Raw genomic sequence first — 19,311 nt, 5'->3', positions numbered from 1 at the left:
ACACTGGGAGAATCGATAAAACAGCAGATTGTACCAATATCAGTAATCAGTGAAGAGAAACTGTCATAGAGCTGCATGTTTGTTTTATTCAGTAAACAAAGTTTTAAATGATCATACAGCATGTATTTTTAAAAATATTTAACATTTTCTTCTATTTCAACCCATTAAGACCTAAGGCACGGAATGAAAACGCTCTCTAAAACCAAAGTGGTGTTTGAAAATTAACTCCTACAACCTGAGGGTTTTCTGAAGAGCTAAGAAAATTGCCAACGTTTACAAAAACTAATTTCTCAGCCTCTGAAACAGATAGAGTCTTGGAATAATACCATATCAAAGCCGGCAAAGTCACAGTGATCTCCTTTCTTTCCACGCCAACTCAAGCACGTCTCTTACCGACTGATCCTCGGTCAGCGGGTCAGCAGACATATCGTTGGGGTCTGCAACACAGCTGCAATCATCGGCTTAAATATCCTTCCCCTCACTCGTCTGAAATGCTACTTTAGAAACTTGTTTGCAGCCTAAGAGTGCTAAGAAACTCTGACTCCCATAATGCATTTGGCTTTTCCTGCAAAGTCTTTCAGCAAATCATGATGCATTTCATCACTAATGTTGCCATCGTGGAGGAGATGCACCAGTTTCATTTGTCTCTAAAGCAGGAAATGTTCTTAATGGTTTAAGATACAAAAGGCTGCATTCTGTATGTGATCAGTGTATGGGGAAAGCATTAATCAACAATAAGAATAACTACTGCAAGCACTATTTTAATGTGATAATAATTATTACATAAACTATTATTTGTACTAATCAAATGTGAAGTATTTGGTGATTTTTACAAAAAAATGTGTTTGTTTTATCTCTTGAGAACAGAAGCAACACTACAGCAGGACCTCTTAGAGCTCGGCGCACCGAGTAAACATTGTTTAAGATCAGCTTCTCCCCCTCTGTGCACTCTCATTAAAAACTTTTATACATTGCAGATTAGAACACCTCAAACGCAAACAGATCTGTGGACATCTCCGGCTTGGCATCGTTACGGATACTGCATCCTGAGGGGAAAGTAAGAGCAGTGGAATAAGGTTGAAGTTATCATTAAGTCATTATGAGCTTTTAAATGGCTGTGCTTCTGTGTTTAGATACAGTGCAGCGGGATCCATCTGTCACTGAGGAGCGTGAGGGCTGGAACTAAGAACCATTTTAACTGAGCTGTTTTCGCAGCTCCTGTGACAGTGCACAGTCCACTTGCATAATGATGTGGAGCAGCGTTTTTGGCTTCTCATTTATTTCACCTTGTTATTTCTGAGATGCCTGTGTGTGTGTGTGTGTGTGTGTTTACGTGTGTGTGTGTGAGAACTTGGTTAAAGGAACAATTAAACAGCTGTGAGCCTGGAAGAAAAAAGCGCAAGGACTGTTCTGGGCGAGAAATTACAGATGCAAACAGCACACACGCACACACACACACACTCGCACACACACAGTGACAGAATGGGAAGTAATGGAGTGAGGAGAGAACGCTGCTGTCTGACACGAAAACCAACACAGCGTGACATGATCATTATACACACACACACACACAGACACACATACACACAAATAGTGATACACTGCGACACACACAGAGATCAATAGCCAACTGCTTAGACCCCCCAGCCAAATATTTAAATCTGAAATACATACACACACACTGATGTATAGTCATATACATTATATCACTGTTGATTAGTCATTCTCTTTGAGTCACAACAAAAGTAAACATGTTTGAAGTTCATGTGCATTTGAAGTCTGTCACGCCTTGTATGCAAGTTTGACATTTCAATTTGTAGAGTCAAACAGAATCCGTTTGACTCCTCGGGGGGGGCACGACATTACCATAGATGAGAACAGCAATGCTTTAAAGTTAATTATTGATATCATGTTAATTATACACATATAAGATTGTATATATAGATCAGTGCCTCTTAAATCCTTTATAGTTATTTTACGTCCTTATGAAGTAATTATCTGGTTTAAACTTCCTCTACATAGCCTGTATTGTTATTAGGTAGGAATATTTTCAGGTGGCCCGATGGACTGAGCAAATCTCCATGTTTCTCTATCTGGAAGTGAAGGACACACATTCAAGAAACAGCTGTTTATAGCTTGCAGCTCTCTCTCTCTCTCTCTCTCACTCTCACACTCTCTCTCTCTCTCTTTGACCGTTCATTTGCTTGCAATTAGGGCTGAAAGTTTACATCAGAGTGATTTGCATGCATCTATTTATCTATAAATACCACTGCAAATACAATTTAGGTCAATTGATTAATTCAAATATACTATGATAATAATGAAGTCAAATTTGTATCAATATTAAGACTAAAAATAATTATTTGACACATCAATGTAAAAATGATAAAACTATCTTCCATCTTAACAACCCTGATAGGTATTGTAGTATTTTGACAATCACACATTTGTAATAAATGTGATATACAACTTTGAAAAATAAACAACCTCACAATAAACAAAATTAAAGATGAAATTGACTCTTAGCACTATTATTATTGTTATTCGCATGTTCTATTTATATCATGATATCATTGGCCACAACAGTAACTTAGTGTCAACCTGATTTAAACTTTAGTAATTAACAATGTGAGCTAAATAGTCGTGGGAGCCCGTAACAGTAAACTTGGATATAGAGTGTGGATAATTTGCTTTAAAAGAAAAAGTCTCCTATATTCAGATGCGACTGTCAGACGTTCTTGTATCTATTTGTTTGAACATCATCACAAAAAGAAAAGAATGTGATGTTTATTTCTTCCCTGTCATGTATTGCCTGTGTGTGTGTGCGTGTGTGTCTGTGTGTGCCGCAAACTGATCCACTTGACCTTTTAAGGTGGACTTTAAGAATCCTCCAGAGGCAACTGAAGGGAGTCCGTGAGATAGACATCGTGATATTACATGTTCATTATGAGCACAGACACACACAAACACACTCACTAACACACACGCATGCACACGCACGCACACACAAGGTTTTAAGTGACCAGAACAATGTGGCAGTGGTGACATTTAGCCCGGGGAGAAAACAACAACCCTCCCAGCCTCCGTCTCTCTCTCATCTCTGTGTTCACATCGGCCTCCGTCTGTTTCTGATGAGCTTCTCTCGTCTTCTACCCTGTGTGTCAGCAGCACTTCCACTGAGTGCGTGCCCCTTATAAATTTTCCCAGCAGTAATAACTGTGGGATGTTTTGCTTCTGATGCGATGTTTCGCTAATGCGGGGCCCAGTTATGCATACATTGGTACACAACAATTGTACAAGATTGGGTGGTTTGCTGGGATAACACTCAGAGGTTCGATTTTGGTAGAGTTTAAAAAAAAAGGGGTATTTCATCGTATTCATTTGACTGTTCTTTTTGCAGTTGCATAAAACCTTGCTACAGCCAATTCAAGGGCCACTTCCTTCTGATGCTGCCGATAGTCCACCCGGCTCATCAAGGAGCCTGTTCTGTGGGCTGCGTAGACCAAGTCGGCCGAACCGGGGGTCTCATCACCTGCAGACACAATGAATCCTGGGATAGGTTGGGCCGGGAGTCTTTGAAACGGGAAAGCACAGTCCATAGGCTGTCTACAGTCAGCCTATGACACCTGAACTGAGACACAGCCAGTTTTGGGGAACTGGATTAATAAGACCTTGACTGCATGGTTTCAGTTTTACATGTTGTGCACTTCTGCAGGTAATTCTTCTTTTTACTCTTTCTCGAGAGGGAAAAGTGACGTCTCCTGAAGTGATCGCATGTTGAAGAAATATTTGTCTATTTGAACGTCCCTCCTTAGACACCCCCCCCCCCCCCCCCCACCAGCCCTGTCTGTCAGTTATAGTAGGCCAGTTAACAGTAATTATGAGGTTCTCGTTAATTAGCGAGGAGCACCCAGCTGTTTCAGCTCCCACAAGACAAAAGACCTTCAGTGCAAACACACACACACACACACATGCACAATCCTGGGGGAGTCTTGGGAGAATATCGGGCCTGTTCAGATTGTAATTACAGAGATATTTGCTGCCTCTCTAACAAAGCCCAAATAAACCACCTGAATGACACACAAATAGCTGCACACATACTTAACAAACAAACACACAGAACACAGGCCAAGAGAAAAAAACATTACAGGAGAGCACAACCACAACAACACAAAACAGCAAAAGTGTTTCTGCTCAACTAAATTTGAGAGTTGAGTTCACACTTACACCTATTTTACTGTCTTCAGATTCAATCAAACAACCACCACTGCACCACGGCGTAAAAAGCCACGCACAGTTCAAAGCCAGTTACAGAATCAGACCAACGCACTTGCCATTCTTCTGTCTGGAAAGTTTCAGCCGTCTTAGTAGCTGTGAGCATATTGGTCTTTAAATGAGTTGTGGTCAGACGCATCGTTGGCGCATTGCTGTCTGGAGGCAGCGGAAGAAGACTGCGTGCTTGAATAACAAAAAACTGGTCTGAAGTCAACGGTGCAGAATCTCACTGATGAATAGTAATATGCATATACATGGATGGTTGCCCAATACGGGAACACACACAGCGAAGGAAGTAGTAAGGATCAATTAATTGATTGATTATTAACTATTTGACCAATTATAGCAACAGATATAATTGGTCAAATATAGCAACAGACTGCTTCTAAACAGACCTGTTTAGAAGCAGTCTCTCAGCAATCCCACCTCACTTGTAAAGCGATTGAAAGATGGAATTCTGATTGGTTGATTGCATATTACACCCAAAAACCACCCAATAACGAATTGAAAGACTAACTACAACCGCTTTTTATCCACTGTTGAACTACAAAAAGTGGATTTAGAAACACCCCGGCTCAATGTGCTTTAGACCGTGCACTTAGATCGTTAAAATACAGACTTAATGTCCAAGTTGCTGAGATTGCAACAGTTGAGTTCAGGGTCGGCAACAGTAACAGTGCAAATTGCACAAGGTATATGGATTTTACGGAAACGATGTGGAAAAAAAACACCACATGCACCTTAGGGTTCAGAAAATCTGAATAAACAGGTTTATTATGGAGAATTTATGAACGTATCAGCTTACAGTAATTGGAGTAGAGCCTTAATCGCAATGTTGGCAACCGTTGCATGAATGCGTGAATGGAATTAATCCCCTCCGCAATGAAAATAAGCAGCACGTTTTTCTTCAAAATACAGCATTTGGTGTCAAATTGCAGAAGTGACAAGGGCAATGCTCAAAAATTGAGCAGCCATAACAGTTTTGTAGGTGGTCTGTGTGTGTTTGTGTGTGGTTTTGTGCGCCCGTGAGTGGGCGTGAATGCAGATTATAGGTTGGTGTTCCAGGCGGACTGTCTGCTTCTGTCTACATTAGTGCTTGAGTGTGTCTAGTCTTTCTGTGTGTGTTAAATGTGATGCTGGCAGGTTCCTGAGAGCCCGCTGAGCTGCAGAGAGGAGGTGCGATTATAATTTCAGCTTCCCACTGTTTCCGCCGCAGTTATATCGGTACTTAGGGACCCACTACACCTATTTCCTCCCGGTGTTTGTGCACATAACTCTTCCCTCCAAGGGCACACACAGCGACATCAGGGGTCAATTTACCTCCATCTACACCAAATTAAAGTGGGGACACTTTCAGCCATCAGCAAGTCCAAACGAAGCGCTATTCTTACACTGAATTCTGCTTCTGTATAATTTCAAAGAGCTGAAATTCATAATACAACTGCCTCTCATATCACTGCTATTGTAATTTGCACCACTTTATACGTCTGGATTTCTCCCCCTGCGTCATGTAGCTTTTCATGATAGCAGAAGGCTATTAGAGGTTTTCTTACATATGCAAAGAGAGGGTGGACGCCTTCGTTATTCATATAATCTTTGGCGTTTCAACATGTTAAACAATAGTACTAATTAGGTTAAGAGTAGAATCCATCTCAAAGGGGAGTTCTGTACTGTTCAAAGTTATCTATGGGTTTTTATACAAAGCTTATGGAAGAGCTGAAAGACAAGCAAGTTTCTCAAAGGGGAGACAAGGTCCACTATAGGGTAAGAGCTGTAAGCCTTCATTAACTGTTTCTATGTGCTTCTCTCGAGTCATTATTTTTGAAAGATTAAAATTACAATATACTAGCGTTTGGAGAAAGTGAAAAAATAACCTGGAAGAAATCAACAATGCTATTAATCCTCTCTACGGGGTGCTCTTCAGCCTCATGTGGTAAACAGGCCTATCACCAAAGCAAACTAAATCCTGGTCATATAAAAAAAAGCATGGGCCTTCGATGTGAAAAAGTTCTAACTATATCAATATTGAAACGATATGATCATTCAGCCAAACATAAATAGACCAGAGCTATAGGGAGAGGGTAAACGCACTGAGATGATGAGGTTCATTAACAAGCCTACCCTTGACTTTGTTCCTTATTCTTTCATTAAGATCAAACTACTCCCAATATCTGTATATAAAAGTGCCATGAAAACCGGTTAGACATATCTCATGCTCAGCACATCATGAAAGAACGTAATGCGATGAGCAATATATTCAAACACAGACACAAACACTGGAGTGTACGGCTGAATGGGCACACAAGCGCCACGTCTACCGGGGATATATGTTTGTCATTCACAAGTCCTAATGAGTTTTGTTTCATAAGCGCTTAAATCAAGTCCCTAACCTCCCCGTGTTCTGTTAGCTACACAGCATGAAGATTAAAATGTCATGTTTGTCAACTGATTCTCAGAAGTCGGCAATCCTGGCAGAGATAGACCACAGCACAAGCTCAGTTGACACTGTATCATGGCGCATTAAGTTGAATGGCTGCACATCAGGCACAACATCATTATTCCCAAAGAAACACCGTCCATGTAAAAAAAAAACTCAAAAGGCGCAGCGTGTTCATGGAGCCTTAACTAAGCAGGGTGGAGGCTGACATAGGTTCTTAAAACCAACATGTCCTCTAGTTTGTCCACAGCCTCACTCAACCACACAGAATTAACGCACTATTCATGATTTGCCTTTTTATTTCTTTTCAGTAGTCATGATGCTTTCTAAAAGAAGTCTACACATCAATACAAACCTATTCTATCCCTATACTTCATTGGGTCGGTCTTATCTATTTAGCTATTTTTATTTTAACTGAACAGTCCTTCGGAAAGACTCACCTCGATAGGTAATGCCTTCGTTAAAGAATTTGTGACCACTACTATTTGCTTCCTGTTTTAAATAAACATACAGAAGGTGTTACTGTGTAGATACAAAGAGAAAGATACAGGAATCCATCGAAGGATTAGAACTAAGGGAAGGATCTCCATCACAGAGAATCAAGTCCCACACATTGATGCATAGCTTTCCTATGGCTATACGATGAAAACAAGGAACAGTAACGGTAAAAAGTACTAACGGGGACTGCTATTCTTGGACCAACAACAAACTGGAACTACTGTTGAAAGTAAGGGTTGGTATAGTTTGTAGTTTGTTACCCAGTAAAAAACAGGGCAGATGTAAACAGACTTTTTCTCTATACACACATTACAGCAACCAACTGTTATCTTTGGTTTGACCTGAGGCACTCACTCATCCTCAGGTAGAAAACCTAAACCTGTATCACCCTCCCAGGACAATAAGCATACATTTGAAAGACTGATGAATCCATATGATCCGTGATTTCATCATACACGGCAACAGTTACTGTACTGTACTTTCAACTGTTAAATTACTGAACTAGGCTAATGGCTTAACCAGAGCAACACGAGTGCTTAAATGTGTACAGTAATGTAAGTTAAATACTGCATGCATATGCAAAAGGCATCAAATTAATAATTAAACCTCGGTGGCTGGGGTTTTCTAAATGTTCCCGGCCTGTTTCATTTACAGCCAAAGTAGCTTTTCAGATCAGAACAAACTGGTCAGGCAGACGCTGGCGTGTTTCACATCTGCAGACCAAATTTACTCACGTTCGACTCTCAGCTAACGTTGCCTTCAAACACTTTGTGTCAGTCGGCATGCATAACAAATGGTCCATACAAGTTAGACTCATTAATAATAAATAATGCCTCTAGAAATATCAGTTGAGAAAGATGATCGCAAAGTTTTTGAATCCTCTCTGTGTTTCTATGGTTCTTTTCCTGATGTCATCACCTCATTATCAGTCATCTCTGTCAAATCAAAAAAAGATAAAGCAGCAAACTGCACAAGTATTAAAATGGAAACAGATATGCTTTGTGGGCTCCTGGATGGCCGCTTTTGTTGGTTGCCACCAAAAATGCTCTCGAAGAAAGGGAACCTGATCTGCTCTGTGGAGTCAAGAGAAAGGCCTTTATTGGAACACGGTGACCTCCATGACAGAGGTAGAGTCCTGCGTTTCTCGTGGACCAATGGATTTTAATTTTGTTGATTTCTGTTCTGTAAAGGCGCAATTCTGATCCACTGACTCAAACTCTTTTATCTCTCAATCCCTTTTATCCCTTTATGGTTCTGTTTCTTTTGATCTAAGAAACTCATTTCAGCTCAACCTCCGGCAGCCATTTGGACATTGACGAGTACTTAGAATAGCCTTTTGCTTCCTTTGTTTCTTAGTGGCTATACAGTAAATTACCTCCAGGAGATTGCAGAGGCAAGGTGAAAACATCACTTGGCAAAGCTGCGAGTTGCTGTGAGTGCATATTGTTTGTGGCATTGGGATGTTCGTAACAATTCTGCAGTATAATTCAATAACGTGAATGTTAATGCCAAACTGTCCATTGAAGGAGATGAAGTGATGCAATGACACTGTGTGTTTAATACACAGTTTGTATACAATATTTATTTAAATTATGAATATGTAATCATTTGTTAATATTTTACTTTGCCCTATTAAAACAGAAAAAATACAACACTTTTACTTGCTGCCTTGAGATTTAAAAAAATCTTCTTTTACATATTGTTTTCATTGATGTCCACATTTATTCAAATTTATTCATATTTTACTGTGATCATACTGGGGTGTTTTCTTATAATGTTAACAATGCTGGGTATTTGTACCACAACACAACACAATTTACTTCCATTTTTGGAAATCTGAAGAGAAGCCGAGTCCAATCCAAAAACATGGCTATGGTTTTCCATTAGCAACTAAATGGAAATAAAAATGTTTACCGTGCCTTTCAAGCCAAAGAACCAATTAACTACTGGCCGATTTTTCTGAAACCACCTAAATTTCCAAAGGAATGCTGGCAACGAATGCAGCAGAAACAAAGTGTATCACAGGAAGCTTGCCAAAAAAAGACATCTTTTAACTTAATGATTATCTTTATCATTTGCCTTCCCTGGAGCATTCACACTAAGTTGTCCTATCTGAAAGCAAATGCCAGAAATTTGTTGAGGGGGATACTATTAGCTGAATATACTGAACCCAAGTGGAGATGGGTGATAAATATCTTACAGAGACAACATACATTAAAAGGAAAGTAGGAGGAGAGAATGGGAGTGTGCTTTACTTTGTGGTGTCAGGTTTGGTTGTGGTCGTATGGCTGAGCATCTGCTCCCTGTCTGACCTACTGGCGCTTGGCGAAAGGGGCAGCGAGACAGTGAAAGAGAGAGAGAGGGGGGGGAGAGAGAGAGAGAGAGAGAAATAGGGGTAGGTTCGGAGTGTGCGAGAAACAGACGGCCGGTGTCAAAGATCAAAACGTTTACTTGTGTCCCCTGCAACACCCTGCTGAGCTTTTATGTGCGAGGGGGACAAAGGCTGCACGCCGTCACCTCGGTAATGTCCTGCAGATGCAAACGTAATTTCCCTGCAAAGGACAAATGTATATTTGCACATGTCAATAACTCAAACACCAGTTAGTATGTGTTTTTGTTGTACAGAATCATTTCCTCTTCAATTTCCACTTTGCTGACATTTGCTCTACGTCTTTTTTCTTCTTCTTTGAAGTCCATATACAAAAGCTGTGTTTGTGCTTGAGAGTTATTTATAGTACTGTGGGTATATGTACATGTACAAACACACTGTGACTGTAGCTGTTTTGGTTTCTATCCCTGTCTGCCCTGCAGAGGTGTCCTCCTTTTCGGGACATGCTGGTGGCCACTCAAGCATGAAAGCTTTTGAAAACAGTAATTTTAGTGACGACTTGGGCTAAAAAACTGGAGTAAAAATTGGACTCTCTGTGCAACTGTTTGGCGGCACAGTCTCTTTGTAGTCATTTTATTGCCAACTATTAAGGACTCTTTCCCTTTCACTAGAACGTGTTTTGTAGAAAGCTGCACCAAAAAAGTGTTGCATGGGGGTGCGTAGCCTTTACAGTGCAGTGACTGACAAGAAGGTAAGTGGATGATGAGGAGGGGAGAGAAGAGGAGAGGAGAAGAAGTGACAGCAGTAGCCTCCAGCTGTGAACTGAGTGCGCCCAGAAACAGCCTGACAGAGCCTGCTGGGGAAATGAGTCTTCTCTGGGAAAGAAGCAGACAAGCACGCACGTGCACGTGCACACATGCACATAGAGGCTTCCTGCGCGCAAACACACACACACACACACACACACACACACACACACACACACACACACACACACAGACAGAATAACCAACAGAACAAAAAGGCTCCCAAGGCGCAAGACTCAGACAGGAAATGCATCACCTGCTGAGCTTGGAGACTTCTAGCCAAGACTAGAAGAGGAGGCCAAGGTACATATGCATGAGTATAACTGCACAATTATAGTAATTATAATAATCCAAAAGGCAACTTGCTCAGATTGAGACGTGTTGTGAAATGCTGCTAATGGAAATCCAGCAGGGTTATTTAGCTACAGGGCACAGGGCATCCAAGCTGTATCATAATGAGACGATAGGCCGATCTCATGAGCATTACGGCAGGAGGTGTTGAGCTGCTGCGATTGTGTATTTAGGTAACAAAGTGCGTGTGATGTCTGCTGACAGCGGTGTTTCCGTGGGTTGGGGGCACATGGGCATACCCGTCATCACACACCAGGTCTAAGAACATAGACAACAAAGCCCTCACTGCTGCTGTCTTTCTCACTCGCTCCCAATACCCAGTTGTACCAGAAATACTACAGCGGTTGTTTTGTTTTATTATAACAACACAACATATGTGTTTCGTTACACGGCGATTACCGGATGCCCCATATAGCATTAATTAAACCAGCTAAAGTACTTATTGCAGTTTCAAAAAGCAAAGGTATCGGGGGTTCAGGGGAAGTTCATCCGTCTCACAAACCAACTAATCCAATTAACTCAATGCGTCTGTGTCTATGTGTCTGGAGTAGGTGTGTGTTGTGCAGTTGTCTATTTCTTTAGAGACCAGGCTGTTCTTTAGAACCATTAAGTGCATGTCTATATAACCACTTCATTAAACACACATAAGAATAATTACAAGTCTGATTGAATATTCAAAGAAATACAGGAACCATTATAGGTGCCTATTGAAATGTCCCTTGAGGCTTTTTTACGTTAGCAACAGCTAATGCATTTAATGCATGAGCTTCCCACACAGCAGATGTTTTCTCACACCCACACTGGAGAGAATCATGTCTAGCATTGGTTTAGTTAAAAATAGACAGTTTATATGAATCTGGTACTTGCATGTTAATAATGAGAGCTGGTGTTAAATATGTTGTGTGCAGTATAGCAACAGATGAAATTATATTTAAAGGGTTATCTATTCATCTTGCTACTAATACATGAATATCCATAATATCTTTGCTTTCATTTCATATAATTACTTGTGAGTAAAATGCGATGGAAGGGACTATACAGTATAAAGTAGTGTCTGTGAATGTACACTTATATAAACAGAAAAGATCTTACAAAACCTTTATGATGGGGGCACTTCATAATTAATGTAATAAATTAAACTTTTATGTCATATTCATGAGTAGGAATGATCCCTTCTGGTTAATTACCTACACACTGGAACAAGTGTCCATTGGCTTAACATGCAAGATACAGCATTATAATTACAGAAGAATAACAACTACATCAATAATGGAAGAATCAGAAGAAGAAACCAAAAAAGGTGTTTTGAAGCCTCGAGTGCGATCAACATAAAGCTATTCCCAAGATATTATAAAGCTAGGCACAAATCATTCGCTCCCCATTTAAAGAACTTGTTGCAGCGCTTGGATTTAATGGTTCATAATAAGAACGATGCTTATTTTAGATGGTAATTTGCATTCATACTAAATTTACTTTCCCTTATTGGCTTTAGAATAAACCAAAGCACGAAAGGCTTTTTTTGTTTCCCTCACATCCAGGATGAGTAACTCAAAAGGCAGCGAAACAGAAGAAGACGATGCCAGCCAATTTATTAAATAGGTATGAATCAAAGGGGAGGTTATGGGACTCATATTTCCTTTATATAGCTCCAGTTAGCAGTTGGTCGCCATGACATCCAAATGGTTTGGTCTGACGAAGCTATCAGAACAATACCGAACAATCTTTTCTGTATTCTTTTCCTCTTCCCTGAATTATTAGTTATTATTCAGGTCCTGCTCTGCCGTGCTGTTGGTCCTGTAGGGATTTCATGTCAGCTGCAGTATATATTTTCCCCAGGGGGCAGCACACAGTCATTAAAGGCATCAGTATCTTCCTCAAGGACAGTCTGACAGGGACAGACTCTGGCTGTCACCGGGGATCGAACCTTTGCCCCACACTGCTCTTTACTGTGTCCATCCATCCATCCTCCTATACACAGTACTTCTCCTTTTACTCCAAACTGCAATTCCTTCTCCTCTGTCCATACTGGTCGTGTTGCATGTTTCATTACAAGGAATCTTTACCAGCCCCTCTCTCACTCACACACACACACACACAGACACACACACACACACACACACACACACACACACACACACACACACACACACACACCAACAGAGAGCAGCAGCTGGATATAAGGCTGTCTGTCTTTGTTAATTTCTCATCTGCCTTTCACGTGTGTGTGCCTGTCTCCTGTCACTGCACGTGTGTATGTGTGCTTCTGCACTTGTGTGCTTGCATGCGGTCACACCCTCAGGGTAACACATGCTATCTCGGTGTACCTAACATATTTTTGTGTATTTATTAGTTTGCATGTGTGTGTGTGTGTGTTTGCGCGCGTGCATGTGTGTGTGCATGTGTCCTCCTGCTCAACATGTTCACGTCATGTTTACTTCTAATCATCTTTGGAATAATGAAGAGGCTACGGAGGGCTGACAGATTGTGGGCGTGCGTGTGCGTGTGAGTGAGACATACAACGTGCCTGTGCTCTGCAAAAAAACTCATATGTCTCAAAAGTCACATTCTGAGCAACTGGAAAACACAGATGACTTTCCCAGTGTGATGGCTCTTCAATCAGAACCTCGTCTCCCATTGAGAATAATTCATCGTGGATCAACTTGAAACTTGAAACCAATGAATGTGATTTGCGTTTGCGTGCATGTAGTCACAGTTTGTTGGTCACGGTTAAGTCCATTGTCGTGCTATCTTTACAGCTTCTGCACGAAACTACCATGATTTTTACTCAATTATTCTGGGTTATGATTAATCTTATAACGCTTACGAAAAGAGTATATTTAGACGATAAAAAAAATAATTGGCAGTTCCAAAAAGCTGTTATGGCCCCACAGTGTCTCAGAACACCTGGAAAAGCTACTGTAACTTTAGTGCAGTCTCTTTGTTAATATTTGCACGGCAAAGTAATTGCTTCCTTTAATTTAACAGCCTGTTGACAGCAAAGGCAGCTAAATATGTGCAAGCTGACATTTCTAAATCCCCTGCAGGCAAACACAGATCTGAAATACTAGAGCAGATTTGGCTGTGGAGATCTTTAAAAGCACACAATTAGGGGGTTGCATTTTGGAAGGGATGGAGGGGGGGGGGGGGGTCATCCCTGTGTGCAGGGATGAAATGTGTTCTCTCTCGTTGGATGGAGAGGAAATGGCCATGTGAGATCCACAGATCTGTACAATGTGAACGCCCACCTATTACAATCAACATATAACAAATTCAATAAGAATAGAAGCTGGGGGGGGGGGGGGTTGAGGACAGGCAAGACTAATGGAAGAGTGAATAAAGGAAAAGAAAGTCGGAGAAAGAGGAGACAGATGTGGGATGACAGAAAGGTGGTGATTACAGATTCAGCATGGGAGGCAGTTGGAAGGATGAAGTAGGAGAGAAGAATTGGTGATTAGAGGTGAAGGAGGATGGACGGAGAGGGGAAAAAAACAACTGAGAGTGGAGGAGTGAAATCTCAGGAAATAGGAATAAACGCAGGGATACATATACAAGGGAAAAGTGAGGAAAAGAGGGTTACAGAGAGCATGAATTAAACAGAAAAAGTCACTGGGACTGAAAGTCAAATGCCCTCTGATGCTGTAAAATATCAAAGACTTCAGATTCATTAAAAAATATGAAGCAACACACACTCACACTTGCTCTTCAGGGTTAGGGGCAACCATTATCCCATGAATTACATCCATACGCATGTATTTTGCCTTTAGGAAAAAGAAAGCTTTTGGGGAACAGTAATGCTGCTCGCGTCACGATCACACACAACATCGTAATTGATATATTACAGAAAACCTTTACATGTTTTGCATATTCATGTTGTATAAATCTGTGAATGTGTTCGCTGTCAGTGGTGGTTTAGTCTCCGACTGCATCTCTCTGCAACCGAGTTGTGTTCAGGTAACCAAACGGGTAACTCTGTTAAGGAAGCATTGCGCTGTTTGTAGAATGAAAAATACCAACGCTTACAGGAGGTGTTACACAGGAAGCTATCCCGGGTGTCACAGTCAAATCACCCCCCATATGTTTCCCCCGCGTGACTCCCACGTCACGCTCCTCCCAGCATTGTTATCAAATGTTTGATAGCAAAGTAAAGCAAGAGAGGAGGAGGAGGAGGAGGAGGTTATGAGGGAGTGAAAAGAGGAAGAAGAAAAAAAGTGATTACAAATTCTCAGAGGTTGTAAAAGGAGAGAGGAGGGGATTAGGTGTGTGAAAGTCAGGGGGGGACAGCCGGGGAGAGAGAGGAGCGGAGGACGCCACGGCAGAAAATGAATACAATAAAGTAAAAAGAGCGAGAGAGAGATTTAAGAAGAGACAATGATGAGAGGACAGAGGTGAGATTGTGTTCGGATCAAAGTCGAGGGATGAACGAGGCTGAAATACTAACTGGTTTGTGTTCGGCTTACTCTGTCCCCATCCCTCTCTTCCTCCTCACCCCTCCATCCGCTCTCCCTTTCCTTAATAAGTCTAAAGTATGCCTATGATCAAGAGGCTGCGACAGACACGTCTCCCTCCCCGAGAAACCAAACCATAAGCCACAGGATTAAACGTGAGTTAGAGAGCCTGTGTTACGACTTGTGTGTGTGTGTACAGTGCTCAATGTGCAAAACAGGACGACAAACAGGACGCCTCCGAGCTCACCAATTACCCGTTCTATTTATCGCATGCAGGGTATCAATCAATGGCTGACAGCGGAGCGTGATCGCCAAAATATGCAGGTAAATGATCAGCACTGACATAATTATGGACGACATCCATCAATGACTTATAATCAACATCACAGTTGTGTACCGCACCAATCAATCTCTGATATCAGGCGATGGGTTATAAAACCTGGTTCGAGGAGCATGTTGCTGGCGCCTGACAGCCCGTCCAATCTAAAACTGATGACCGGCATTAAATTATTAGAGGCTACCGAGGGGATGACTGATAAATTTCAATTTAGCCATGTTGCGAGAACAAAGCACTGCATTTCCATGGCTCGTCAATATAAACTAAATTAGCACATTTTAGCCGTCGGGATATTTGCGTGGTCACTCGCTGAAGTCCGGCCTCCTGCAGGACGGTTAGGATTCCTCAACCCCGCTGATGACCCAGAGTTCTAAATGATAATTAGTGCAGGTTGATTGATCGGTGTTAGTCCTGTGATTGAGAGCTGATGAAATCCATAAGGTCAATAAAAAAACCTGCCATAAGGTTAATTGTGGAGATGGCGCTGAAAAGACGGAGATGTGCTGTTAGGGTGAATGGCGCCCATAATACATTCAGGGTAAGGGAGTGACGTGAAATGTGTGTGTGTTTTTTTTTTGTTCTGCTTCTACTTGAGTGCGTATACACACGTGCGATTTCCTATGTGTGGCGAGTATATTAAGCCTCTGGAGCCACGGGACAAATCTGACAGATGAAAGGAGGAGCGAGGGGAGATGAGAGGAAGAACCGAGCGGAGGGGGAGGAAAACAGGGGAGCGGGAGGACGGGAGAGGGGGAAGACAGGAGAGGTGGAGTTGAGGCTGAGCGGAGCAGCTGGGAGGAGAGGGGGAGAACAGATGAAACAGTAAAAAAGAGGGGATCAGGGGTGAGAAGAAGGAGAAGAACGGAGGACGAGAAACTTCAACAAAGTTCAATGTTGTGCTTTTTAAATTACATTCCCACGAGCTATTCGCACATTAGCAAAAAAAAAGCTTTATAATGACCTGTCAGATACTAAAACAGGGTCCAGTGGAAGCTGGAGAGCTGGAGCCTTTCATCAGCCCAAAAGATGCCATTACTGTGGAATTGGCACTGCAAGTCAAACGTGTTAAGCAGGTTGAGAAATTAACGTTTTTCTCCAACGGCTACGGCAGCGTGTCAATCTATTAATGCCCGTTTCATTACCTTACCTTCCAGATTGGTTTTTAGAACAGAATTGCGGCTCCATACAATGATTGGTTACCTGCCAATGGCCACTTGAGTAGTCTAATTTACCATTCACAGCCAAAATGTAAGTGAGTTTGGCTGGTGGCTGGTTTTAATTCCACAGCTTTTTTTTTTTTTTTCTGTTTTCGAAGCCTTGGTTTCTCAAAATGTCAGCATGGATCAAGGGGACATTTAATTACACATTTATTTACTTTTTTCCCTACAGCCTCTACTCTAGGAAAAAAGATTTGTTTTTGCTTGCTTGGCAACTTTCAGCATCTAACCCCTTTGACATTTTCTTATTCAGAATTAGCCTTGAACTAGAGTTCATATGAAACCTGAGTACAGTTCGTTCCAGGATCTAAGCCCCCAAAGGGTTTTCAAATTGGATCTCCTGTGCCTGAGGAAATCCCACCTCTCTCGTCTTTGTTCGGTCGACACCGCACAAATCACAAACTCTCTCACGCGCGCCCCTCAAAGTGAAACATAAATGTTCCTAATAGGCAGGAGAAGGAGTGAAACTACAATCCTGAATGTTCTGCGATGGTGCAAAGCCCGGTGTCTGGACGTCCCCGGTGTCGATTCGTCTAATCACTGTAGAAATCCATAGAACTTCTGCTCCGTCAGCCCACAGGCCATCCCCTCACGGTGGAGGATCATGCACACGTAACTTCCACGATGATAAATGCTTCTTGAGAGCTGGATTTTTTAGGGTTCCTGTTGCCTTCTTGAACAATTCTACAATCTCAGTCCCATCAGGTTCTCGACCCAAAATTAAGACTTCTGACAAAAACCAAGCTGACTGGATCTTATCATAAACTCCCCGACTTTGACGTATGTGGTTAGAGACCCTCTCTATCGTGATGGTTGTCTCCCCCCTTTGTCACTCAACTCTCTCCTTCCCTCTCTCGCCTCTTCTTCCCCCCATTCGCTGCCCTGTCTCCCCCTGCTCTCTTTCTCACATACGCACCTCTTCTCTCCTCTACTTCCTCCTCCACCCTCCCGTCTTTTCTTCTCACGATACGGTGATGAATAGTCAAGTTAGTGTCCGCACCACCTGACGCAGCAACGGGTGTATACAGTATATCCGTGTGAGTGTGTGTGTGTGTGTGTGTGTGTGTGTGTGTGATGTGCAGCATTTCTGTAAAAGGATCAAGAGAGAAACTAAAAATGGAAAGCAGAGGACAACCAAGATACAGACAGACAAAAGAAGGAAGGAGAGAGAGAGAGAGAGAGTGAATGTGTGCTATACTGTGAATATTTTAACATTTTATTTCACTCTGAATAGGAAATAGAGAAGGGAGAGAGAGAGAGAGACAGAGAGAGAGAGAGATAGAGATTTGGGAGTGGGTGCAAGGGCAGGAAGTGTGTGTTCGAGAGTGAGGGGGGGGGACACCACCATTATATAACAAATCCTTTGAGTGAAACGCAGCAGAAAATTATTAGAAGGGCATGAGGGGAGACATTTTTGGGGAGGGGGGGGGATAAAATGCTGTGTAAGGCTTGGGGTCTCATCACTGTACACAACTCACGTTCACACTCACACCCACACACACCCACACACACATTCCCGCACACACTTTGGTATAAGCAGCTCACGTTCGCTGCCACAGCCCAAGAGCTACCGCAAGAATATTTATTGGCTACCAGCTCAATGGCTGTATTGAAGAGAAGGATGGGGGGGTTGAAAGAGACAGAGAGAGAGAGAGAGAGAGAGGGAGAGAGAGGGGGGGGAGAGAGAGAGAGAGAGAGGGAGGGAGGATGCACAAAATGAGGAAAGAGGGAAAAGAGGCTGTTGCCGGTTCCATCCCTCTCTCCTCTTTCCCTCCATCCTCCCTTTAAGCTAGTTTCTATTCCTCCGCAACAAACCATACATCCCGGCACACACGCATGCACGGCCCCGCAAACACACACACACCTCCCCTCTAACTAACACACGCGCGCAGACACATCACGCACGCGCACAACATATGTCTGGTGACTGCAGCAGAAGAGAAAAACTCACGAACAGTCATTGTGCGTGCGTGCGTGCGTGGGAGCGTGCGTGGGGGCGTTTATTCAACCTTTGAGCGTGACTGAGTGAATGCTTCTTGTATGTGTGTGTGTGTGCGTGTGTGTGTGTGTGTGTGTGTGTGTGTGTGTGTGTGTTTCTGCGTGCGTGTGCGCTTTCCCCCTTACCTTGTGCGCGCGACGAGAGCGACCAGAGAACCAGGCTCCAGAGAAAACAGCGCGTAGCCGTGGCGCCTCGGTCCGTCATCCTCCCGCACGTCCCCCGCATCCTCCGCTCCGTCGTCCCCCTCTGCGTCCGCCGCGGTGCCAACGAGGGATGCTCGAGACAGCCGCTGTCGGTTAAATGCTCAGCGTCAACGCATCCTCCGCGAGCCGAGCGCGAGCCCTCTGAGCTCTCACCGGGCCGCATGCTGCTTCACATCCAGAGAACCAGGGGGGAGACAGGGAGAGGGAGCGAGCAAGAGAGAGAGACAGGGAGAAGGAGAGGGAGAGAGAGAGGGGGGAGAGAGAGAGGTTTTATTTTCCCCCTCCTTCTAACACAGACTAGATAAATCCTTCATATCCGAGAAGAAAATGAATTCAGTCAACATCCAGAGTGAGGAAAGCGCAGGATGGAGCGGGAGGACGGAGGAGGATGAGGCGCACAGGTTGTCTCGCTCT

The 19,311-nt window shown here is 42.8% G+C and overlaps 1 protein-coding gene across 1 annotated transcript in view; it reads right to left on the bottom strand.

Annotated features, from left to right (window-relative positions):
* csmd3b (CUB and Sushi multiple domains 3b) overlaps positions 1-19,044 on the bottom strand; it is a 317,162-nt gene extending 298,118 nt beyond the window's left edge. Inside the window, exon 1 of the mRNA XM_062410450.1 lies at positions 18,820-19,044. Within this exon, the coding sequence (XP_062266434.1) occupies positions 18,820-18,919 (100 nt within the window). The 5' untranslated portion in view covers positions 18,920-19,044. The remainder of the gene's footprint in view (positions 1-18,819) is intronic.
* Between the last annotated feature and the right edge of the window lie 267 nt (positions 19,045-19,311).

This window comes from Platichthys flesus, chromosome 17 (assembly GCF_949316205.1).
Source record: "Platichthys flesus chromosome 17, fPlaFle2.1, whole genome shotgun sequence".
In the NCBI taxonomy this organism is placed as follows: domain Eukaryota; kingdom Metazoa; phylum Chordata; class Actinopteri; order Pleuronectiformes; family Pleuronectidae; genus Platichthys; species Platichthys flesus.
Note: the sequence above shows the minus strand (reverse complement) of the source record. Positions and strands in the feature narration are given on the sequence as shown.